Source organism: Lissotriton vulgaris, chromosome 4_1, assembly GCF_964263255.1.
Source record: "Lissotriton vulgaris chromosome 4_1, aLisVul1.2, whole genome shotgun sequence".
Taxonomy (NCBI): domain Eukaryota; kingdom Metazoa; phylum Chordata; class Amphibia; order Caudata; family Salamandridae; genus Lissotriton; species Lissotriton vulgaris.
This window is the reverse complement of record NC_141691.1, coordinates 224,284,259-224,310,537: the sequence shown is the minus strand read 5'-3', so window position 1 is coordinate 224,310,537 and position 26,279 is coordinate 224,284,259. Positions and strand designations below refer to the sequence as shown.

At 47.8% G+C, this 26,279-nt stretch overlaps 1 protein-coding gene across 1 annotated transcript in view; it reads left to right on the top strand.

The window, feature by feature from the left end:
• The window catches only part of NDUFA1 (NADH:ubiquinone oxidoreductase subunit A1), a 124,221-nt gene that overhangs the window by 63,354 nt on the left and 34,588 nt on the right, over positions 1 to 26,279 (top strand). The window contains exon 2 of the mRNA XM_086918546.1: positions 22,168 to 22,257. Coding sequence (XP_086774672.1) covers positions 22,168 to 22,257 — 90 coding nt within the window. The remainder of the gene's footprint in view (positions 1 to 22,167; positions 22,258 to 26,279) is intronic.

Below are 26,279 nucleotides of genomic sequence, written 5' to 3'. Positions count from 1 at the left end.
TACAGTAGTTTAGCTAAATGTTTTCTTTCATGCTTTCCTTTTTTATCAACATTTTATTTTGAAAGCAAAGAATCATCAATCTTGCTTTCAAGCTGCTGCTAATATTTGCATCAAATCAGAGAGCATTCTGGGAGAATTATACATAGCGTCATATTGCTAAACGTTGAAAACGTGTGTATACATTTTTATACTAGGCCAACTGCCAGTAGTGCAGTCAGAACTTACAACATTTACTTATAGCGCGCACCCTAATAATAAAGGCTTTCAATTAATGAACCATGATTACAAATTTGAACAGCATTAACATATGGACAAAAATATTACCTCAACTGCTGACAGTGCCCTTCCCTGATCCATAATGTGGGGCTGCAAACTGGCAGCCAAAGGGTTTGGGCTGCAGGGGGTTGGGCCTACTTGTCCCAAGGACAAACTACACATGAAAACTTGTTGCCGTTGACCCCAAACAATATGTCCTGGGCGTTGGGCTATAGGAATTCCACATCCCTGGTGTCCTTTTGTTTTTGCGCTAGCTTATATTTACGTTTAAGAGCTTTGTAGAGCTGTTTCACCTGTATCTTTGTGTGCTATGTCTTGTGTTCTACATATGACTTGTAAAGCGCTCGGATACTCGTATGGGTCTTGTTCACGCTAGATAAAACCTTCAAAATAAATAAGTACGCATTGTATACGGTGTCATTACTGCACCATTTAAAATGGCTGTACTAATATTACTATGCTTTAAGGTGTTCACCATTAGCTTTATACGATGACTTGCATTGTCGTTCACCTGTGCAAAGCACTGAAAATTCCCAGACTTTACGAGCCTTCCAAGTTGCACCATTAACTTGCACTATTCTTTTGCAAGTGTGAAGATCACTGAAAGTGAATACGAATTCCACCCTATACTTCTAGCTTGAAGCATGCAAATTGCTGTAAGAATTATCTGCACCAAAGTTTTAAAGTGTGCAAATCATGAAATCAAAATGCTGCTATTTTGCATGTCAAGTTAACACTACCACAGCATACTCAATGTCAATCGCTGTTGACACACTTTTTATTTGGAAGAAAGCTATATCAAGTTTAAGCTAGTAGATGGCGGCACTCTTTATATCCGAAACTAAAACAGTTTATCACGGTCCAGAAACGTGACGACTCAAAGGAAAGCTGTGTGCATTGTCAGTTTACTTTCACTTGCAGGGAGCCCTTCGATGTCGCCAGGCAATGCAGAACTTTAAAGATGTCACCAGCAGCACGTCATCCAAGTCGGCTGTTTCAGGCAGCCAACTGAAATAAACAACGGAACGCAAGTGATCTAAAATTTCGCCCCAGACTATCCCGATTAAGACACATTTAAAGCGCACGCAGGGCAGGGTACCTGGGAGTAAAACAGTACCTGTAAAGTGATACACACCGAAGTTGGATCTGTGAAGTTAAGACTAGAGCTGAAGCTTGATACTGCAATTAATAATCATTACACAGCGTGGATCCATAACTGGGGAGTTGTCCGCTCGTCGCCAATTTGTGGTTGGCATCACCCATCACATTGAGCCATCAGAATGCAGTTAAAGAAAGCTTTTTTCCACGACTCTCCTGAGCAGCTTGTCTCGTTCCTACTCCGCTCCAGCTGCTCCTTTCTTAAAACACAACATCGCCAGTGTTCTGCATACACATTCTTTTACAGAACACTGGCTCAGCTCACATTCCTGCACGAGCCAACCACGTAAATGTTTAGAATAGGCGGCGAGTTATACAGATGGGGAGTAGTGCAGCTAAATTATGTTGTGGCCCCACAGCTTTGGCTCTCCCATTGTCAGGATATTCCCCTGAAAGTCCAAAAACATCTATTGAGAGCTAAAATATCTCTCTGGGGGTGCCCTCCAGGCCCCAAAGACTCCTGGACTCTGTGTCATCTGGCCAACACGAGGGCCCCTCTATCATTGCCACAAACAGAGGGGAGTGCCCGGGAAGGCCCAGTGCCATCACCATCAATTAGATTGGAGCTGCACAGCCCTGCACTTTCCTCTGCCGGGCCCCAGCATGGGAGTCTCAGTTGATAACATGTGCTGGAAGCACACGTCTCCAGAACATCCAATCCAGGGTGCAATGAGGCCACAGTCCTCTTGATGGAGCACACTCTGGGACAAACTAGCTCACTAGCTCAATATTACAATAGTCACCTGGGCCCATATAACATTCACACTTTGAACTAGTAGTCCTGTCTAACTAATTACTAATGTAATCACCCTATCAGTGCTTTGAGTCCTTTTAGGACTTATACCTGTAAACCATGACTTGCCAATCCTTGTCACCTTTGCTGTAAATCCTAGGGATCGAAAGGGAGTTGAGTTTAAATAGGCAGTATTTAAAACACATTTACTTATCCTGTAATAAATCACAGACTCTGGGAAAGTTTTAAAACCGTTATCTATGAGAGATTTTCTGAGTAAAATTGATAAAGCCACAATCTAGTGACTATGAATTTTACAAGCAAGAATATAACCAGTAGGACATAAAGTTTGTAAGAAATCACAGCAACACCTTTAGACATTGGTACCTGGGAAGGGTGAGAAAGGGAAATAGCACAAGGACATACCACATAGATTATAGTTACCTAGAATGATGCAGTGACCAATCCTGGTCACGGGCTGGGGCAAAAAGACCAGGGCTAGGCTCCCAATTAATCAGGTGCCCACGGGACAAGACCGGTGTAGATCAGGACAGGTGACCTCCTCTAAGTGCAACGCCAGCGTCACACCCCTCTCTAGCAAATTTGTACCCCGACTGGGTAATCCATTCTTCTGACAGAGTGCTTCGCCAGCACCTCTGTTCTCGATCGCCTATTGAGTGCATTGGGTCAGTGACAAGTCAGCTATTCGGACAAGTCGGACAATTTCTCTTATCTAAACCTACCTTAGTTACACCATTTTGAGGGCAATGTACCACCCCTAAATGGTGCAAATCTGTGTGTTCCCCTTCATTGATTGGTTGGAAAGACGAGGAGAGGTCATCACACCATATTAAGATGAGATAATTTCAATATTGGTTTCAATTGATTCCGGTTACCGCCTGTAATTTATTTTCCCATGCACTTTTATTCCACCCAGAATTATTGGTACACGTTTTGAATACATTGTATTTGGTAGCTTCCTCTCTAGAGGTCAGATGAGCAGGTTCCCAGGAACATCGTGGGTAAGAAGAGTGCTGGCTCTTGTTCAATGCCAATGCTTCAGCAATTTCGGAGTCAGAATGCGCGTGCGCGGCATCGTCCAAGACAGTATTCAGGCCCAAAGTACGAGCTAATAGCAAAGTCAAAAAGAAACATATTAGAATACAAAAATAAATGAATGCACTGTATACCACTTATCACTACTCTAACCCCATTACTTTAGTTTAACTTTTGCATTAATGTTAAGCAGAACAAACAAGCTTAGTACAAGCTGCAGAATAAGCATTAGCATGTGAGATTTAAAGTGGCCATTTCTGGCACTAGTGCGCAGAAGGAAAGATTTCCCACCAAAGCAGAAAAGACGTCACACCACGTGAGTGTGGCAGACGCATGCGCAGTGAAATTCCCGCGTTGCGGTGGCCATTTTAGGACATTTGAGTTAATGTTAGTAAAAGCACATAGGCGAGCTTCCCCTAGATGCTAGAAATGTTGTGAAATGTACATATTAGTAAACAAAAAAAGTTGGTTAGTATATATCGGGTTATTTAGAGAGGGCGGAGTACAAGCAAGTTTCTGTATATATGAAACCTTGCTCCATCACTCTCCAGGCCTCACCCACGTTACTCCCTGGCCACAGCTTCCTCATCAATGGGCACCGACCGCCATCCTTCTCCCCACGACTGAACGTTACCACCCAGGCCTCTAGTCCAGGAAGCTGGGCAAGAGCAAGACACGATCTCTCGTTGTCGACACAGCTCACTCCGCAGTTCCCTTGGCGGTGAGCCAGCACCATCTCCCCTCTTTCAGGCCTCCCAGACTTTTATCAAACTCTTGACTAGCGGCACTTTGGCAGTAAGGTGGGGGCATAGCCAGTTTGAGGGGACTCTTCCCCTTAATGCCTGGCACCAATTTAGGGAGAAAATTACAAAAAACAATTTGATGGACAGAATGTAGATCAATGTCTTACATTCACCCCAGTACAAGGATCTGGGCCTAAACCCATCGTTTTTTTGCACTCCACACCACCCTGGGTTAGATAATGGCTTTATGCAAATCAGCTCTGACCCTGTGCCCCATGGGAACAGTCCAGTCCGAACTACACAGCCATATCTTTACCAGACCGGAATCAAGCATCCGAGGACCAGACCGGTTTCGAGGTAACACCTCTCATCAGCCCGGCTAGCTTGACTCCAGTGGTATGGAGGCTCTGGGACCCACGTCTGAGCTACCCCAGTACACTCAGGTAGAAAATTACAAAAAACAATTTGATGGACAGAATGTAGATCAATGTCTTACATTCACCCCAGTACAAGGATCTGGGCCTAAATCCATCGTTTTTTGCACTCCACACCACCCTGGGTTAGATAATGGCTTTATGCAAATCAGCTCTGACCCTGTGCCCCATGGGAACAGTCCAGTCCGAACTACACAGCCATATCTTTCCCAGACCGGAATCAAGCATCCGAGGACCGGACCGGTTTCGAGGTAACACCTCATCAGCCCGGCTAGCTTGACTCCAGTGGTGTGGAGGCTCTGGGACCCACGTCTGAGCTACCCCAGTACACTCAGGGAGAAAATTACAAAAAACAATTTGATGGACAGAATGTAGATCAATGTCTTACATTCACCCCAGTACAAGGATCTGGGCCTAAATCCATCGTTTTTTGCACTCCACACCACCCTGGGTTAGATAATGGCTTTATGCAAATCAGCTCTGACGTGGGTCCCAGGCACTCCACACCACTGGAGTCAAGCTAGCCGGGCTGATGAGAGGTGTTACCTCGAAACCGGTCCGGTCCTCGGATGCTTGATTCTGTTCTGGGAAGGACATGGCTTTTGTAGTTCGGACTGGACTGTTCCCATGGGGCACAGGGTCAGAGCTGATTTGCATATCGCCATTGTCTAACCCAGGGTGGTGTGGAGTGCAAAAAAACTATGCATTTGGGCCCAGATCTTTGGACTGGGGTGAATGTGTGACATTGATCCACATTCGATCCATCATCTGTTTTGTTTGCAATTGGCACCAATTTAGGGCAGAAAATGCTTGTCCTAAGCCAAGATAATGCAGGATTTCAGAGCAGTCTCGTTGACAGCTCTCTAAGACGCAGCGTGAAGCCAGCGTGGAGCCACACCCCCAAAACCTTTGTTAACTGATAGTCCTGTTCTGTCCTATCTTTTCCCATGACTAAGAAATCAATCTTGGTCTTTGAAGAGTTGATACATTAATCGTTGGAGTATAGTCGCAGATGAAGCCAAAACAAATGGCATCCTTAGAAAACGAAAACATCCTAACATCCAAAAGATGCTAATGACGATGATGCTGTGAAAGGACATTTTTACATGTAGCATGAAGTTGAGAGGTCAAATCAAGAGATGACTACCACTTGACTCTTTGGTCATGGATAAGAACTCATATTTGGTAAAGGAAATATGTCAACAAATATATTGTTAAGTCTCTTAAGATCGATGCAGGGGTGAACACAAATGTTAGCGCATCTAGCTAAAGCCAAAGGAGCCATCCATTCCACAGGTTCAATGGCCTCTATAATATTATTCCTTTCCAATTTCTTTATTTTTCTTTACTTCCTTTTATTGGTGTTTGAGGAGAGAGTACCAACGCTCACTCGTCAGTCGTCATAAAGGCTGAAGGCCTGGGCACAGGGACACATGGTGCTCAAGTTCCCAATGCTAAAGGCTGGAGGCTGTGGTCTCTAACAAGATTCTAAGCAGGCTCTACTCATCTGGCAACAGTTAACAGTTGAGATGCAGGGATGAGAGGCTTCCAGCAGTGGGTTTCAGTCTGTCTCAGGGTTTAGGTGCTGGATTGCAAGTCCAGTTTGAGGTGGAAGTCAGGAGTTCACGGCCAGCACCATCACAAGCCCAGGGGTGTGCAGACTGTGTGCTATGTTTTGTTTTGCTGACAGATATATTTTGGTGCATGCACTGCAGCACTTAATTGACCCCTTCGGTGCTGAGGATGTAACCGTTCCGTCCTCCACCATGGTGGTCGTGTGCGGAGGACGGAACCGTTCTGTCCTCTGCACACAACCAGGAAATCCATCTGCAGAGGGATTAACTTTTTTATTTTTGAGCCTCTGGAGCTTCCCCAACCTTCCGAGGCATGTTTTTTTCCCAGTGTAATGATGATTGGTGCGCTGACGTCGTTGCATTGAATGTGAAATGAGCTGATCGGCTCATTTCTCTTTCACTGCTTCAGTGCTCACGGGGCTATCTAAGCCCCCTGAGCACCAAAACACACGGGAGAGGTATCATTGGAAAGAGGAGAATTTCTCCTATACAATGTTACCATTCTATAGTAGATCCCTGCTTGAGGATCGTTGCACAAGGGCGATTCCCCAGGCAGGAATCCACCACTAGACGCCAGGGGGGGGGGGGGAGCAGCCCCTCGGGCAAGGGCTTTAGCTCACCACCAACTTTTTTGGGGCATGTTCAGTCTTTCAGCTCCTCTTGAGGTTTGCAGGGGATTCTAGTTAAGAAAACATTGTGAGATCCAGGCAAGCCACACCTCCTTGGACTCCCCTGGGTGTCAAATTATCAGAAATGTCTGGTTTGGTAGGTTTCCCTAAATGGCCACTGTGCCTGGGACCAAAACTGCAGGTGCGCCCCTACTTGCAAAACCAGGTAGTTTTGTGGTAGATCATTTTGATATTTCCACAATACATTTTAGGCCTTTTCCTGTCGCAGGCACCTGGCCCACCCACACAAGTGAGGTACCATTTTAATCAGAAGAACTTGTGGAATGCTTGGTGGTAGGACATGTGGTATGACTTGGTAATTCTACCACTATCCCACACAGAAATGTGATTTTTTTTTTGGGGGGGTGGGGGGGCACAATTTGAGGTTTGCAGTAGATTCTAGGTAAGAAAACGGGGGATCCACCCAAGCCCACAGTTGTCTAGTTTTCAGAAATAGATGGGTTTGGTAGATATCCCTAGCCGGCTACGGAGCCCTGGACCAAAAACACAGGTTACTCCATTGCAAAATCAGGTTGTTTTGTGAGTGATAATTTTGATATCTCCATGGCACGTTTTGGGCCATTTCCTGTTGCGGGCACTAGGCCTACCCACACAAGTGAGGTCCCATTTTATCTGGATTTCCATCACATAAATGTAAGGAAAATGTTTTTTGGAGGGGGGACTAAGTTTGAGGTTTGCAAGGGATTCTGGGTACCAGAACCTGGTGAGAGACACACGAATCAGCCCATCCTGGATTCCCCTGGGTGTCTTGTTTAAAAAAAAAAAAAGACAGGTTTGCTACGTTTCCCTAGGTAACGGCTGAGCTAGGGCCCGAACTCGACAGTTAGGCACATTGCTAAACAAGCATTTACAATGCAATGGTTTCGCCTTTGGAAAAGTTAGAGCTATTGGCATTGCTCGTGACATTTCTTTTTTTTTTTTTACTTATAAATAAATGGCATTGTTATTTACATTGCCAACCTCAATGAAGGTCGAAGTCTCACAATGCCTGTCTCACAAGGCACACAGATACACAGCAGTCACCCACTTCACAAGGCATAACATACACTCAACTTCCGGCATCACAAGATACAAAATGCACTGCAGTACCTTATGCAAAATGCACAAAGTGGGAGGGGAGGGGGCGGGAAAGGCACGGACAGCGGGAGGGGGGCGGGCAGGCACAGGGACAGCGGGAGGGGGGCGGGCGGGCACAGGGACAGCGGGAGGGGGGCGGGCAGGCCCAGGGACAGCGGGAGGGGGGCGGGCAGGCACACGGACAGCAGGAGGGTGTTGCGCTTAGGCTGGACACTTTAGAGCTAGATAAAGGCTTTTCGCATTTGTGAGCTTGTCTTCATTGACCTACATAACCTCTGTGCAAAACCCCCATATGTTGTGCTTTTTATAAAGTATGAACCCCAATATTGAATTTAAGCACTGGGAATACTCCACGACCCTTTTCTAAACGATTTACATGCGGCATACAGGCTTTCATGGCACGGGAGGGGGGCGGGCAGGCACACTGACAGCGGGAGGGGGCGGGCAGGCACACGGACAGCGGGAGGGTGTTGCGGGGAGGCACACGGACAGCGGGAGGGGGCGGGCAGGCACACGGACAGCGGGAGGGGGGGCGGGAACGGCAAACGGCACCAGAAAAAAGCACTCACCTGGACTGGATGTGCCCCTTGTCTCCTGTTGGTGGAGGGAGAGGAGAGAGGCTTTTAATGTACTCTGCTTGGCGTCCAGGTGTCTGGGTCTTACACCACAGTGCCTAGAAGACCGGACCCTTGACCACAGACTCAGCCGGGGCGCAGATCAGCAGTTGCAAATGTATGTATCCAGGCCTTCGCCCTGCTTCGGCTCATAGCACCTAGATGCGAATGTTTTCAAAGTGCCTGTGCGTTGAAAAGCAACAACTTCTGGGCACCTCATTGGCTGCTTATTAACAGGGTTTAAAGGGACTCGAGCGTGGAGCATGGGCGCGAGGCAACTGTATCGATAAGTATCGATTGAGGCACACACCGTGTGAAAGGGACTCACATGTCCTCCGAGAGGGCGTGTCGGACTGGTCAGCCGGAGTCTGACAGAAGAAGCCACAATATTTTTTATTTTAAATGGCGCGCTGAACCCCGTAGGTATCAAGGCACTAAGAACATGCATGGGTATTTACTACAGGGGTCATGGGCACGCCTGCGCTCCCACTGCTGGAACAATGGCCCCCTTTTCGTGCAACGCCTCGGGGGACAGAGCCCCCACCCCCACCCCCACATTAACCGTGAATGATCAAGCGCCCCCTACACAAACAGAGCCCCCCGCGGGAACCTGCCCTCCAGCCCAACATACCCGGACAATGAAACACAAATACAGACAGAGCCCCCGCTGAGGTCTACCCCCCTTAACCCTGTCATGACATCACCGTTCATCCCTCCGGCCTGCACAAACACCACCCCAGGGTACACTCGCAGAGGCCCCAAGCCAGTCATTCAAGATGAGTACACAGTGTCCCCAGGGGTGGCGGATCGGCCCCACCCCCTCCAGATTAAACAGAGGTCAAGATTCACACTACACCTGGCCAGGTGAACCAAGTGGCGCCTGAAAACGAAAGCGCTACAGAAAACACCAGAAGAAACACATTTGACTGCTCAGCATGTATACGTGTTTCATGGCACAGATTCAAGTCACACTGCGCAGATTAGCGTCACACTGCAGAAGTCGTGTGTGGCTTGAAGGCTAATTGCCGCGAGACGAAGGTCGCCTTCAACTGTAAAAGTAATGGCTGCAGGGGGTAGCTGGGCTCCGGCTGGAACACTGCAGGCCATTGATAACCTGACCCGGGTGCAGGCCAGGCTTCTGACGTCTCGAGAGCAGCAGCTGCCTCACTGTCTGCCCTGGGAGGGCCCGAGAGCTGGTACTGCAGGCACCGGTGCCATCCGTCGTGGCACCGCCCTGCCACAGGGTTATCCACTGAGCGAAGGCAGACCAAGCGCCCCCGCCCGCCAGCGTCTTGTAATTTACACGGGCTGGGCAAGTTAAAAAAAATATATGTATGTCCGCCGAGCGCCACGCTGACAAATCGCTGGTTGTGATTGTGTGAAGCGCTTGCCGTGGCATCGGCGGCGGGGGCGGCAAGGTGCCTTTGTGTGGATCGGGTGACTGGGGGAGGGGAGCAGATAAGGCTCATTGCTAATATTAGAAACAGAGGGAGGCCGGTCATAGACCGTGTACGGGAGGCAAGACTAATCAGTTTCTTCAAAGTGCACACTGCTGGTAAACATAGTTTGATCAAGCCGCAATTTCATTCAGATGCCTGAATGACGGGACGGGCTCACGGACAGGGGGAGGGGGGGGCGGGCTCACAGACAGCGGGAGGGGGGAGGGAAGGCAAGGAAACCTAAACAAGCACTCACCTGGGCTTCCTCCAGCGGCGGTCGGCCGCGGAATGGCCAAAACAAACCCTGGAAGACAAAAAAAAAACCACGGCCGCGATGACGATGCGAAAAGGGTGGAGAGGGAAGAAATAGCGGGAACGCCCACGAATCTGGTCCGGCCATGATGGACAGATCTCTGTTCCAATGGCTAGCCTCCATTTATGGAGCTAGCCAATGGATCAGAGGGCGTATTCCAAAGCCACATATTATTCTCATGAGGTTTTCACCTGCGTGAAAAGCCTGCGCAGTGCGCAGGCTTTCACTTAGTCTTAGGCGAAACCTAAAAAGGATCAGTTTTCACTGGACAATGAGTGTCCACATCGCTTTTTTAGACAGTTTCCTGTTGCGGTTTCTAGGCCTACCCATGCAAGTAAGGTACCATTTTTATCGGGAGACTTAGAGGAACACAGAATAAGAGAAGATGTTTTATTACAAATTGAATTTCTATGCATTTCTGCCTTCCAAATGTAAGGCAGAGTGTAAAAAAAAGTCATTTTGAAAAAAGCCCTTTAATTAACGTGCTAGTATGGGTACCCACAAATTCGGGGATGTGCAAATACCCACTGCTTCAAAACTCCTTATGTTGTTCACATTTTGGAAATTACATAGGTTACCTTGATACCTATTTTTCACTCTTTATATTTTACCAAATGAATCATCCTGTACACAATAAAAAAACCATTGCAAGGTGCACTGAGTTATTGGCTCTGGGAGACCCTGGTTATTGGTGAACCTAAAAGTCCAATATATATCCCTCAACCAGAAAGGTCCAGCGGACGTAACCGTATATTGCTTTAAAAAATCTGCCATACTTTGAAGAAGTTACACGTGACAACATAGGCACTAAATAGCTGTTTTTTTCCAACTCAATTTGAATATCTTTTTATTTCAACTTTCTATAGGAAAACCTTGAAGGATCTAAACAAATGACCTCTTGTTGAATTCAGAATTGTCTGCTTTTCAGAAATGTATAGCTTTTTGGGATGTATTACGGGTTTCACACCCTATTCTACCACTAACTGGACGGAGATGAAAGCACAAAAGATAATAAAAAGAATCTAAGTTCCACGAAAATGCCAAAACTTTGTATAAAATTTTTGTTTTCTGACAAAAGTCTGCCTGTTCCTGAAAGCTGGGAAGATGGTGATTTTAGCGCCGCAAACGCTTCTCCTGCAGGGAAGAAAGACGCTTTCTTCTGCAGCGCTTTTTTCCCATTTTTCCGCCAAAAACAAAATGTTGCTGTATTTTGACTAACTTCTTGGTTCCCTCCAGGGGAATCCACAAGCCCTGAGTACCTTTAGAATCCTCTTTATGTTAGAAGAAAAGGACGCAAATTTGGCGTTGATGCCTTATGTGGACAAAATGTTACAGGGGCCTAAGCTCGAACTACCCCATATAGCCCCAAAGATGTTTGGGGGGGGTGGGGGGCTAGCAGCAAAGGGGTTAAACAGTGCTGTTGTTGGTGGCGATGTATGCCTTGGGGGAAGGGTAGAGAAGGAAGTGAGTGTTTTCGGGGGAGGAGGGTGGGAGCTGCATTCCTGTAAAAACAAAACAAACAAAAAAACTCCCGGCCCCCAAAAAAGACTGCAATTACTGCGGGGCAAAACCGGCGGCGAGTGTTTCGATGTTTGCACCGCTGTGAAATGTCTGCAAAGCACCCCAGATATCAACCCAGACAGCATGATAACTGGTGCACTGCAGGAGACGCAGTCATCCGTGTGTAGTGTCTTTGATTTTGATTCAGTCTGCCACACGAGAAGAGGGACATTCTGGCTGGTCAGACTCTTCATTACTATGTAACTACAGTAAGTGCACCAGTCTAAGGGAACAAGCCGGACACAGGCTGAGGGACAGGCATCTGTGGCAACCAGTCACTCCTCCTCAACCATGGGCCAGGTCACGCATGTTCCTGGGGCAGCAGTTAGAGCACCCAGTTTTACAGTAAGTGCGCTGCACCGCTGCAGTGAGTGCAGGAACTTTTCACACAATGCACAAAGATGCTAGTATGTGTGACATACCATTTTAATGCGATGTTGTGGACACCAGCATAAACATGCGTTAGTCTAACCCATGAAGCGTGGCATTTGGTGTGTGAATGGAGTGTATGTGGCAGAGGACTGCTAGGCGCTTTGACGTGCACGTACAGCTACTGCCAGACAGTGTGTGTATATGTAGGTGCTATTCGTATGGCTCAAACTTAAGACAGCAGAGTCGGATTGGTAAGGCGGGCACTCGGGCAATGGCCGAGGGGCTGGTATCTGAGTTCCAGCTGCGGGCTGCTTTTTTGGGCAGCCTGGGGGGCCCGATTGTGAATGTCTGGTTTGTTCAGATGCCACCAGCGGCCGCTTGAGTGGCCTTTTTGGAGGAAGATTGGCGTCCATAAACCCCCTTTTATTGAAGGGCAGAGGGGTCACTACCTTTCTCTTGCTGGGCCGGCCCATTAAAGTATGCTGGTTGAGCGGGGGCAGGGGGCCTGAGCAGAAGTGGCCTGACTTGTTTTCAGGCGAGTTTCACTAGTGTGAACTAATCCGCGCTTTTTTTTGTTTTATCTAAGTGCAGTTAACAAAACATGCCTCTGTCTTTTTAGGTCTCGCCCTGGCGAAAGCGCGTTCTCGCACGAGACTATAGTCGTCGGCTCAGCTGACAACGAGTGGAGACAAGAGATGGCCACGTGCACCATTGTACAATGGGATTTGGTCGCGCGCGTGAGCTTTTACAGTAGACAGCATGGCAGAAAGAATCAGATCACGACGCGTGCCTTGTGAACAGTTCACGTGACTTTGTATCAGCCTTTAGGTTTTGGTTTCGTTTTTAGGTCTCGTTTTACTCGCGCGTGTAGTGGTGAGGCGCCCCCGGGGGAGGAGGAGTCCGGTGGAGAGGAGGAAGGAGCGGCAGAGATCTCCTCCTCGGAGACCCGGGGTGAAGAGGAGCAGGGCAGCGGGGAGTTGGGGCCGAGCGTCGGCGCCTGGAGAGCTCTAACAGTTGGAAACATAGAGGCGTGGAACACAGATCCATAGAAGTAAGAAGATTTTGAAAAAAAAGAGTGGAAACTGTTTTGTCACATCAGAATGCAATTTGCTTTTACGGCACTATAAAATGTGACAAAGTTTAGAATTTTAATGAAAACTAATAGGGCCTCGTGCTTAGGCAGGAAAAGGGAGCGCTTGACCCAGCAATTACCGCGTGGCCTCTGACTGAAGGCTGCGCGCGGTATCGGCGCGCCTTATCGCTCTGGGGAGCTCGATGGCGCGCGGCGCCAATAAACATGCCGGGCCGGCTTTGAAAATAGCTCGGAGCGAGAGGTACGGCGTATGAAGATTAGATGCTGTTCAGCACGAAGCGTTTTATCTCAGCAGTTAGCGGCAAACAAAGCCACGGCCTTTCCACTAGTATACAAAAGCCTAAACAATTGTCATTGCTTTATACTGGTCAGCAGGCGCGCAACAGCCATTGGGCTCACCGGGCTTCAGCCCCCCCAACCCCACTCCCGTCGTTTGTGTCAGCCCGGGCTGAGACAGCTTTGCGGGCTGGCGACGTCTAATTGAAGCCGCACCCAAGTACTTCACAGGTCTTTTTAAAGACAGTGTACTTATAAATGAGGCTTTTGTTGTGTTTTCATGCCTTTTTACATCCGGTCTGGTTACGGCTGAAAGAATTAGCCCCCCCTCGCTCCCCCTCCCAAATCTTTTTCGGCTCCCCCACCCCCCGAAATTTGACTTTAGTTGCCCGCCTGCTGGTCAGAAATATGTTAAATCGGGGTGCGTCTCCCACAGTCTCTAGCAGCACCTTCATCTCAGCCCCCAGCCTTTCTTCTTTATTGGCTGTATTTATATTTAGAAATGAAGCTACAGTGTAAATGGGAAGGTGGGGTGGAGGAGGGGCTTTGGGGCGAAGGGTAGTCAGGAAAATACGGTGAAGTGATTCGGTATCGGACTCGGGATCCTTTCCTTACCGGAAAGAGCATAATTCCACCAGTGGAGGGCCCTGGCATGGCGGGGTCAATGGACCGCGCAAGGGTAAGGGCACAGTGATTGCATACACCATCATGGGTGGTCGTGGCTGGTGGGGCCTTCTAGAGGGTAAGGGATCATACCTGACTCGGGATGATTTCACATCGGATGCGGATGGGGCTGGCATGTAGGGTGCTCTGAATGAGTACTAGCGTTCAGATCTTTTGAAACAGGAGTTTGCATGATTTCACACAGGGCTGTGGATGGCCGTGGCGTGTAGAGGCATTGGAGAGTAAGGGTGTACTGAGTCCGTACAAGACTGCCCTGGCACAGAGGGGGCTGCGGGACGGTAAGGGATAGTGATTCCACACAGCGCTGTGGGTGTCATTGCTATGTATGGGACACATGAGGTTAAAGGTACAATGATTTCATACAAGAGGCCCGGGATGAGGTCTCTGATGGGTGAGGGTGCAACCTTTCCATACAGGACTGTGATAGCGATTCCTGAAGGTGCCAAAGGAAGGGCGAGTGGTTCCACAGAGGGCTGTGGTTGGGCCTGGCATGTAGGGAACACTGTAGGGTTAGGGTACAGGGCACTGTAGGGTGAGGATGCAGTCATCCAGCGAAGGACCCTGGATAGCATTGGCATAGAATGGGCACATTAGGGTGAGGGTGCAGTGAGTTCATACAAGATAGCCTGGCATGGAGGGAAGAATAAGAGCACTGTGATTCAATATAAGGTTCCAGGGCACAGATAGGCCACTGGATCTTAAAGGTGAAGGATTCCACATAAAAACCCAGATGGTCCTGGCATGCAGAGGCCACTTGAGGGTAGTTTTTGCAGATTTTTGTTTAACTGCGCAACTGAACCCAAACTTATTGGTACATTACAGAAGGTCACGTTGATCTTTTTTATGCACAGGGAGCAATGTTCCCTCTAATTTTCTTTCTCTGTGTGCGGCAATAAAGGTGCTTCTTGCACTGCAACTAAGACTGCGTGCACTGAAAATGAGCAAAAACTTAATATAGAAGCATGTGCGGTGTGTAAGCTACCGAAATTGGTGGCATAGTAAGGGTGCCATGGGCCCTAATGCAAACCAGTAAAAAAAGAACACTCCCCCCTAACACCAACACACTGCTCTGGGTTGGTATTAAAAGACACCCATTACTGGGGCGCCAAGGGCTCCTTGCACTCCCAATATCAGTTTCACTCTCACGGCCAATGCTTGTTTACTATCTGCTTGTTTACTATCTCGTGAGGTTAAACTAGCAGCGCAAGGGAACCCCTCTCAACAGCTTAGGCAGGGAATGCGCCCAGCTCTCTCCAACGCACATCTTTTAGCTGGTCGCACTCTTTATTAATGACACTTGTTTCCCCCAGAATTACAGCTGTTTAGAAGCTCTGTCGCACACATCTCAGTCCCGCGCCTCCCCACACATTTTCACACTTCACTGACCGCACACTCACGCCCTGCCTCGCAGCTCCTTATGTAACCAGTTGCACAAATCCCACCACCTAGCCCACCCGCTGCACACACCCAATCACAGGCTTCCCCCTCCACTGCTGAGATCCCCTTTCCCCGCCGTCTTCCTTCCTTGCAAAAGCCCGTACTTAGCTGTCGCCGTTGACGCTTTCTACCTACTTCCCTCACCCCTCTACACGATTTTCCGTCCTTGCAGACATGCTCGCGCAACCCTAGCTCTTTACACCTTCTCCCCACGACCATTGTCCAACCCGATCCAATCTGGTGCTAGCGCTGCCACTGCACGCGTTCCCACAAACTACGCATCCTCCCCAGCACCTGCTTGTGCGCTTACTCCTTGCACGCATTCTCACAATCTACCAGCTGCTCTGCCCACACTTTCTTTCCTGTGAGTTGTGCTGCCTCCCTCTTCCAACAGAAACTGAGTTTTGCAGCTGCTAAGGCGGGAGAGGTGGAAGGAAAGGGCTCTGGAGGTCCCGGGGTGAGGTACTATATACCTCCAGACGTGCATTGTGTGTCTGTACGGACGTTAATTTGCACCAGGGCACTCGTTGTTTATGTTAACACTTACAGCAGACAGCACGCGCCCCATCCATCTTACTTCTTCATTGTCTTGTCAACCAAGGTGCCCCTCCCCCATGCATGTTTAACTGGGGACCCACACTTGCATTTATTCATCGCGGCACGGAAAGGCACAGGAGACTTGTTCCTTCTAAGAGACAGGTTCATTCATGTTCATGGGTATTTTATTTCTCTGTTTTGTCCTCGGTCCTAGCTCAAAATTCAAGCAGCTTTCCTCGACGAAATTAATTAACCCTCAGCACATCTGTATTTGTAGTTTGCAACAATGAGTAACCTGCCATAGCAATGTATGTTGTTTTTGGGCAATGTAGTTTTTCCTAGGCTTGTCAAGGTAGTATCTGTAATTATGACCTAAATCTTTAAGACTGGCCGAAAAGTTATTTTTCTCTCTCACTTCACTTGCACAAACATATTATGGGGGCGATTCCAAGCCCTTTTGCCCGGTAACAGCACTACTGAGAAGACAAACTAGGCATTTTCTCAAATATTGCAAGTGTTCCTGTAAAAAACAAATGTAGGTAATTTTATTAAAGAAACTAGCAGGCTGTCCCGACGTTGTCCGGGATGAAATGTAAGGTGTGCAATGCTTGTAATAGTAAATCACAATTTATTGTAATATTTCACGGTATACAACATTTTTGGTTTCATTTGAATGTGGATGGAGAATAAATTGGTTTAGCACATTGCCGGCCCTAGAGAGTGCGACATATAACTGTCCATGAGTGAAGCACTCTTCTCGTAAGTCTAAATTTTATGCGTTGTTTAACATTGATCTTGCACGTTTGTAACGTTTGTTTAATGTGTTTTTCCTCCTCTGCCTGCACTGTTAGTAAGAGCATTTTCGATATAAGTGCCTCCTTAGCTGTACCGTATTTGAAGAGCTTTCAGGATCAGTGCGTCCTCAGCTGTAACCTTTGCAGCCTGTGGGTGTTGTGGAGTGGCTTGCTTATGGAATCCCCAAGATCGTTCTCTTAGACGTGAATCTGTGTATGCTGCCACTGCACTGCGCGACAGCGTGCTTGCGAGGGCTTGGCGTGTGTGATTAACGCTAGTATTGTGACAGCTTTTATGCCCCGCATGAGCCCCTGAATAATTTTAAATAGTGAAGTCTCCTATTTTGGCTGGTTTTTTATTTAGCGGTACAAAAGGGGGTGGTGATGGACGGAGCATCTGAACCAATCAAACACTCACACCCAGTCAACAGATCTGGATTTGATCCATCACCGTTCTTTAGCCCACTCTGCCACCCCTGTTCAGACATGGCCATATGCAAATCAGTCTGACCCTGTGCCTCATGGGAACAGTCCAGTCCGAACTGCCAAGTCATGCCTTCCTTGGACCGGAAACAAGCTTCCGAGGACCGGTTTCTGGCATTTCAGCCGTCTTCAGCCCGGCTTGCTTGAATCAAGCTATCCTGGCTGAAGACGGCTGATAGCCAGAAACCGGTACTAGGATGCTTGATTCCGGTCCAGGAAGGACATGGCTTGGCAGTTCGGGCTTGACTGTTCCCATGAGGCACAGGGTCAAGGCTGATTTGCATATGGCCAACTCTGAACTGGGGTGATGTGGAGTGCAAAAAAAACGATGGATTTAGGCCCAGATCTCTCTACTGGGGTGAATGTATGACATTGTTCTGTATTCTGTCCATCAACTGTTGTTTTTGCATTTGTCACTCCGAGTGGGATGGGTATGCTCAGACGCCCCCTTTTGTATCGCTTGTTTTTTTATTTAGCCAGGCCCCTCTGGCCGCGCTGACGCCCACACGTAGTGGAGCGTGACTGGCGCGCCCAGTGAATGGTGCGCTTGTGAAAGCCGCGCTTGCGAGGTCTTGGCGTGTGTGTAATTGATGCTAGTATTGTGACAGCTTTTATGCCCCGCCTGAGCCCCGGAATAATTTCAAATAGTGCACTCTCTTATTTTGGCTGGTACGCTGCCTCGCTTCATCCTCCGCTAGCAGTAATGGCGCTTGAATGTCGAAAGCCGCGCCAATTTTTTTATTTTTATTTAGCCAGGCCCCTCTAACAACACTGACGCTCACACGTAATGGAGTGTGAATGGTGCACCCAGTGAATGGTGCGCTTGTGAAAGCCGCGCCAATTTATTTTTGTTGTTTTTTAGCCAGGCCCAAAGCTGATGCCCACAAAGGACTAAATGTGAAGTCTTCTTTGACACGCCCATCGCTGACAGCACAGCGCCAACGCCCACAAGGGACTACTTTACCCCTAAGGTTCTTTCACCTTTGTGATGTATATGATGGGCAGCTGTATAGCCTATGTCCATCTGCTGCAACTCCCCTTTACATTGCTGTATTGGGTGTAGTGATTGGTGCTGTACTTCTTGAGCTTACCTGCCTCAAAGGTTTCAGCTCTCTCTTTATAATAGTAGTATGGATTATTTTGAAAAAGTACCAGTTTGTGCCATTTTAATTTTTGTTTCTTGTTTTACATGTAATAAATGTGCATGTGAATGCAAGCAGCAGCTTTCTCTGAATATCTAATTACACACACACACACAACCTCACACACACAACCAAACACATATACACACAACCAAAACCACCCACACAACCACCCACACAACCACACACACACAACCACACACACAACCACACACACACACAACCACACACATACAAACAACCACACACACAACCACTCACACAACCCCACACACAACCCCACACACAACCCCACACACAACCCCACAACCATACACACACACAACCACACACACACAACCACACGCACAACCGCGCACACACACACACACACACACACACACACACACACACACACAGCCACACACACACACAGCCACACACACACAGCCACACACACACAGCCACACACACACACACAGCCACACACACACACACAGCCACACACACACACAGCCACACACACACACAGCCACACACACACACAGCCACACACACACACAGCCACACACACAGCCACAGCCACACGCACAGCCACAGCCACACGCACACACAGCACGCACACACACAACCACAATCACACACACAACCACACACACACACACAACCACAACCACACACACAACCACACACACAACCACAACCACTCACGCTTTCAACAGGCACACAAACACCACCAGCCGTCAGTGCACGCTTTCACCAGGCACAAACCACCAGCCATCAGTGCACGCTTTCACCCGGCACACACACTACCAGCTGTCCGTGCACACTTCCACTAGGCACACACACCACCGGCCGGCAGTGAACACTTCCACCAAGCACGCACCCCACCATCCATCAGTGCACAATTTCTACAGGCACACACACCACCAGCCATCAGTGCACCCATCAATTGTTAACGTATCCACAATTAACTAGTGTGGCAATTGCATTAAGGCACACTTTACTTTTAAACATATTCATCTAAAGCGCAGCATGCCACCATTGCTACAAAAATAAAGAAATTTTTTTGGCCTACAATTTATAGCCTTTTGTTGCAATTGGTGTTGCAATATTTAGCAATGCCAATAGCTCAAACTTAATTATTGCGAGACCTATTGCATTGCAAATGCTTGTTGTAAAACTGCGCCGAAGCAGTGTTTAGCGGAAAGGCAATATTCAAATGTGGGCCACTTTTTTCAGCGTGCCACTGCCGATTTTTTTTATCCCAATCCAACACTGCAGAAGAGGTTATACCGTGTGTGCAGGCGCATAGAAGGAACCTCCAGTGTTAAGGACACAGGTTGTGTGCACATACATAAAACTGCCAGAAGGTTTGTGCGCAGAACTGGCGGGGGTGGGGTAGTGAGTGCATTAAACTGCCGGGCATTCCTTAGGTGCAAAGAACATGCCAGAAACTGTTTTGCGGGAGTAAAATCATCTTGTGTCTGCATGAGCAAGTGGCAGAGAACTGCCAGATGCCAATTGAGTAGCTGTAGATCTGCCTGAGAGGGGCTAAGGATCTTAGAACTGCTGTACAGAGGTAGGTGGTCGCAAATAAATTCCCGATCCTGGGTTACGCGTGTACTGAGGTGGCAGACATTTGGTTAGGCTGACAAAGACTGGTAGGTATGGGACGGGACGGGAGGGACAGAGTTAACACCCACATAACTGCATGCAAGTAAGATTTGTGTAGTGTAAAATCCGCAGAAAGGTTGTGAATCTCTACAGGGCTTAAAGAAAAAAGATAGAAACTCACTGAATCTTGGAGGGCAGTGCTAGATTCTGAGAGAAGAAGTGCACTGTGCACTGTGTACTGTGTTGCAGGGTGTTCTGGGATGCACAGAAATGGCATAGACTTGTGGAAAGGATGAGCGATGCACAGAACTACCAGCCACAGCTGCGGGTGGGATTGAACCTGTTCACAAATGTCTATTACCTTGGTTTACCTGTTATAGGCAGTCATTCGAAGTATGTAGCAGAGAAGGGCCTAGCTAAGCAACAATTATGTGGCATAAATAGGCAAATTATACAGCTTGTGGATTAAGATAAATGATGAGGAAGATAGTGTGAGATGATCTACTTGTTTTATATTGAAGTATTTATTGTTACAAAAATAGTCAGACTGCAGTTTCTCAAACATAACTGTAAACATTCAGCAGATGGATATGTACCGATAAGGATATTGTCTTATTTGAAGGCACAGGAGTTTCATTTTATTCACTTTGTTTTATTAACGGTCCTTTGTATCTGCCAGAGTAAAATAACAGTGTAAAAGCTAAATAGTATTATACTCTTCATAAAACATATTTGTATACACATACTTTTTTAAATATATAGGTGTCATTTATTCAATGTCTCCCAGCTGTTCTGGAAGTAGTCTCTAGATCTGGCTTTAGTGTGTTCATCTGCAGGACCTCTTGAAGCATCTCTTCAAACGCAAACTGGCTTGCAAAGCAGTAGAGTGAGTTAATTTCATATTTATTATGTCCATCTCTCACAAGGAAAAAACTAAGGATTCAGGACATCAGACCACAAGAAGAGATGCAGCATGTTATGGATTTTTCTGAAGCTTGACTACCATCTCAAAGTAATTGCTGCTTTGAGAACAGCATCTGCCTTTCCTTCCACCTACTTTATGTCCCGCTACAGATGGGAGGGAGCTTTTCCCCAATCAACGGGTATTAACACTATCTCAACAAAACTGCCACCTCTTTAAATGCATGAATACAGAAATGTATTGTATGACTATAATATGTATGTGGAAAGATTCACGTTTTCTTTATGCTAGTGGCCCATGTTATGGGTCAGTTTGACGGGACTCAGTGGACTACACTTACCGATGTCAGAGTAGGATGGTCTATTTCCCTTCATCTGCCTGCTACTGTAATCCTTCTGCTTAGTTCCCCCCAGGGGTCCGGTGCACTTAGTAAGCACGTTTTCCAGGAAACTATGAAACTTGTATGTTAATTGTTAGCTAGGGCGGTTCCTTTTGAAACAGAAAGGAAGGCACATTGTTAAGAGAGAACCAAAAGATATCTAAAAAGTAATGGTGTCACAAAGTCGCCACATATACAATTTTTGCAGAAATTATAGTTGAAGAGAGATGAGTGGTCATCTTGCAAATAATCCCTTGGCTTCCAAATCAAAGAGCCCTTTGATAATGGACATGGATACCACCTATATGCACACAGTAAAGAGAGAAGTAAGAATCTGCAGGGTCTTTTGTTCAAACTTTCTGATTTGTCGGGTAGTGCAATAGGGGGTAGAAGCCAACAATCTGCAAATAATCGCTGTGATTGCTAGAGATTTAAAAAAAATTAATATATTTTGTTTTCTAAAATTATGTTTAGGTGCTGTTGTGTGTACTGTTAATCATAACCAATCCATTGTATTTTGAAAGGAGTAGTTTGGTCTGTTTGAAAGGAAGGAAAATGTCTCAGTCAGGCTTCAGGTCCAGCGCTTTCTTTACATAGGTTCTATTCCATCCAGAAATTTTAAATTGATTCAATTTTCTGATGCTATTAAAATAGGCACGTACATGGTTAGAAAGCTTAGCTGTGGGTAGGAAAACAAAATTATTACATTTGATTTATCAGACTATTGGTTTAGAGGGCTTATTGTCACTGTTTTTGATCATATTCTTTAACCTTTTTATTTTATAGGAAAAGAGAGTGGCATTGCTCCCGTACCAGTGGCATTTGATGGAACGAGATAGGCGAGTTTCTGGAGTTAACCTTTACTATAAATCAAAGGTATGTTTTTTTAAATATTGCGTCTTTCAGTAGTAAACTGTCAAAATAATAAGTTGCCAAATTCTTTCTTATGTCTTCCTTCTCACGCATCTTTGCCTTTTCTCCCAGCCTCCCTCGCGTCCCCCCCAATCCCTATTCCATGTTGTGCCGCAGGGCTTTGCGGCAGATTTAGGGCATGATATTTAAGCAACTAACACTAAATAATATTGTAAGAAACCTGTCCAGTTTCTCGTTTATCCTTTTACTTTTTGGTTTGTGAGTTACATCATTTCTCTTCCAATATTTGCGCTTGATCTATTCAAACAAGCTACAGTATTTTCAATGCTGATTACACATTCGAATGACTGGCTTTTGGAATTCCCCTATTTTATTTCAATGCTGTCAACTTTCAATATTGCTTGTTAAAAAAAATTAAAATATATACTTTATGCATGTCCCCCCACTCCTCCCTCTCCCCCCCCCCGAGACACAGAGGCCCTCACATTTTCTTGCTGCGAGTTTCACCCATTCCCATCTTATGCAAATGCTGCCATATCATGGACATTTCCTGGTACACTGCTAATGCTACATAGCTGATGTCCAAAGAGTCAGCCATGCTCCTCCCTTCCCCTTCTGTTTTGACTTCCCTCTTGAGCCTTACCAATGAGTTTTATCTACCAATGTGGAGATATACTGCAACTGTTGCACGGTGCTGTGCTAGCTGAATTGCATAGCGCCGGGACACTCTTTGAGTAGCTGTGTGCTTTATAAATCCCCCGTGTTAGACCTGTCTGCTTCTGGGGAGACTCTAACCACTATTATTTATTTTTGTCCCCCTTAGCCTCCCAGAGTTTCTATTTTTTTATTTTTACATATGTCCATCAGGAATTTTTAATGCTGTCAGGGGGCTAGGTGTTCCTTGGCGATGACGCCATTTTTCCCTCATAACTTGGGAGGCCTAGTCAGCCCCCTTGAAAATCTAGGGATCTCCAGAAACCTAAAATGGTGTCCACCAACTGCCATAACGGACACTACTGGAGGACAGGTCCATAGGATAACATTAGGGAACTTTCTAGAATTAACTAGAGACTTCTGCAGGTCTCAGGCCACCCTATATAAGGCCAGTGACCAGCAGCCATTTTGTGCTGACCCAAGAGTAGAGGAGTGAGGCAGTGGTGAGAGGAGGTGGACACACTGAGAGCAGCTAGTTTGTCTCTGAGGCTAACAGTTTCTTCAGAGGGTTGTTCCCCCTTCAACCTTTGACCGATCCCTTTCAAAACAACAATTGCTGATAAGAACATTAAGCTACTTGAGGAAGAAGACCCTTCTATATTGGAGCCCCAGTGAATCCTCTCAGGACACCCTTAACTGAGGGTATCCCTGACTTCCCATACTCAGCGCTGCGCTTACCGGTGTTGTGGAGCAGCTGTGGTGAAGGCGGGTGTCTGTGGCACCATAGCGACCTGAAGAGCGAGGGCGCCGTGTGTGCACATCCATCCTGAGAGGCCGGAGTGGGAAGTGTCTGAGGAGGAGCAGCGGCGCTGCTTCGATCGGCGACGGGACCCCGGGAGCACCGGTCGCGTCAATGGAGGTAGAAGGCGCTTCCGCGCATGACCGACGCGTGAACGCTTCTGTGGAGGCAGGAGGGGCCTAGGGTCGGGCAGGCCCAGAAGAAGCAGAGCAGCGTCTCCGTGGAGAACAGCGTCCTCTCTGAGAGCGGGCGCGCAGAGGCTGAAGAAGAGCGAGCGCTTCCGCGCATGCCCGGAGGTTCAGCGCGACTGCCGGCTTGCCTGAGGAGGCGTCGGAAGGATTCCCGGAGCGCCGTGTCAGTTGCCACAGACACCCGCCTTCACCACAGCTGCTCCACAACACCGGTAAGCGCAGCGCTGAGTATGGGAAGTCAGGGATACCCTCAGTTAAGGGTGTCCTGAGAGGATTCACTGGGGCTCCAATATAGAAGGGTCTTCTTCCTCAAGTAGCTTAATGTTCTTATCAGCAATTGTTGTTTTGAAAGGGATCGGTCAAAGGTTGAAGGGGGAACAACCCTCTGAAGAAACTGTTAGCCTCAGAGACAAACTAGCTGCTCTCAGTGTGTCCACCTCCTCTCACCACTGCCTCACTCCTACTCTTGGGTCAGCACAAAATGGCTGCTGGTCACTGGCCTTATATAGGGTGGCCTGAGACCTGCAGAAGTCTCTAGTTAATTCTAGAAAGTTCCCTAATGTTATCCTATGGACCTGTCCTCCAGTAGTGTCCGTTATGGCAGTTGGTGGACACCATTTTAGGTTTCTGGAGATCCCTAGATTTTCAAGGGGGCTGACTAGGCCTCCCAAGTTATGAGGGAAAAATGGCGTCATCGCCAAGGAACACCTAGCCCCCTGACAGCATTAAAAATTCCTGATGGACATATGTAAAAATAAAAAAATAGAAACTCTTGGAGGCTAAGGGGGACAAAAATAAATAATAGTGGTTAGAGTCTCCCCAGAAGCAGACAGGTCTAACACGCGTCCCCCCCAGCTGAAAGTGGGGAGAACTACCCAACCCCTTGGGAGTCCTCATCACTAAGGCGGAAATACCTGGATAGACCGTCTGCGTTGGCATGGTCCGCCCCAGGTCGGTGTTCCACCCTAAAGTCCATTCCCTGTAGGGAGATGGACCACCTTAGCAACTTGGGATTCTCCCCCTTCATTTGCATCAGCCAACGAAGGGGGCGATGGTCAGTCTGAACTAGGAAGTGCGAGCCAAACAAGTATGGCCGCAGCTTCTTCAGAGCCCAAACCACCGCAAAGGCTTCTCTCTCAATTGTACTCCACCTCCTTTCCCTGGGGAGTAGCCTTCTGGACAGGAAGACCACTGGTTGATCCAAGCCCTCATCATTTAGCTGCGATAACACTGCCCCAATGCCATGTTCTGACGCATCTGTTTGGACAATGAATTCTCTAGCAAAATCAGGGGCCTTGAGAATGGGAGCGGAACACAATGCTTGTTTCAAGGTCATGAAGGCTCGCTGGCAAGCCTCCGTCCAGACTACCCGTCGGGGTTGCTTCTTGGAAGTAAGTTCAGTGAGGGGTGCCACGATAGTGCCATACCCCTTCACGAAGCGACGGTAGTATCCAGTGAGGCCCAGGAAGGCTCGGACCTCTGTTTGAGTCTTGGGGGGCTCCCAGGCGATGATAGCCTCAATCTTTGCCTGGAGGGGCTGCACCGTCCCTCTGCCCACCAAGTGACCTAGGTACACCACCGACCCCTGTCCGATCTGACACTTGCTGGCCTTGATTGTCAAGCCAGCCTGTTGCAGGGCATGAAGAACAGCGTGCAGATGCTGCAAATGGTCCTCCCAGCTGCTACTGAAGACAGCAATGTCGTCCAGGTATGCAGCAGAAAAAGCTTCCATTCCAGAAAGGACCCTGTTCACCAGCCGCTGAAAAGTGGCAGGGGCATTCTTGAGCCCAAAGGGCATCACACGAAATTGGTAGTGTCCCTGAGGTGTAGAGAAGGCTGACCTTTCCTTCGCCTCCTCAGTAAGGGAAATCTGCCAGTACCCTGAAGTTAGGTCAAAGGTACTTAAGTATTGAGCAGCTCCCAGCCGGTCAATAAGCTCATCCGCCCGTGGGATGGGATGTGCATCAGTTTTGGTTACTGAGTTCAAACCTCGGTAGTCCACACAGAATCTCAATTCAGGTGTGGTGCCTGGTGGGGCAGCTTTTGGTACCAAAACCACCGGGCTAGACCAAGGGCTTCCAGAAGGTTCAATCACTCCCAGCTCCAGCATCTTGGCGACTTCACTCTTGATGCTGGCCTTCACCTTGTCCGACAGCCGGTAGATTTTAGACTTCACAGGTGGGCTGTCTCCTGTGTCCACGTCATGGGTACACAGGTGGGTCCTACCCGGGACAAGGGAGAACAGAGAAGAAAATTGCTCCAGGATCTGGCGGCAATCACTCTGCTGTTCAGGAGTTAGGGATGGCGAGAGAATTACTCCCTCCACCGACCCATCCTTTTCTTGGGACGAGAGAAGATCAGGGAGAGGTTCGCTTTCTTCT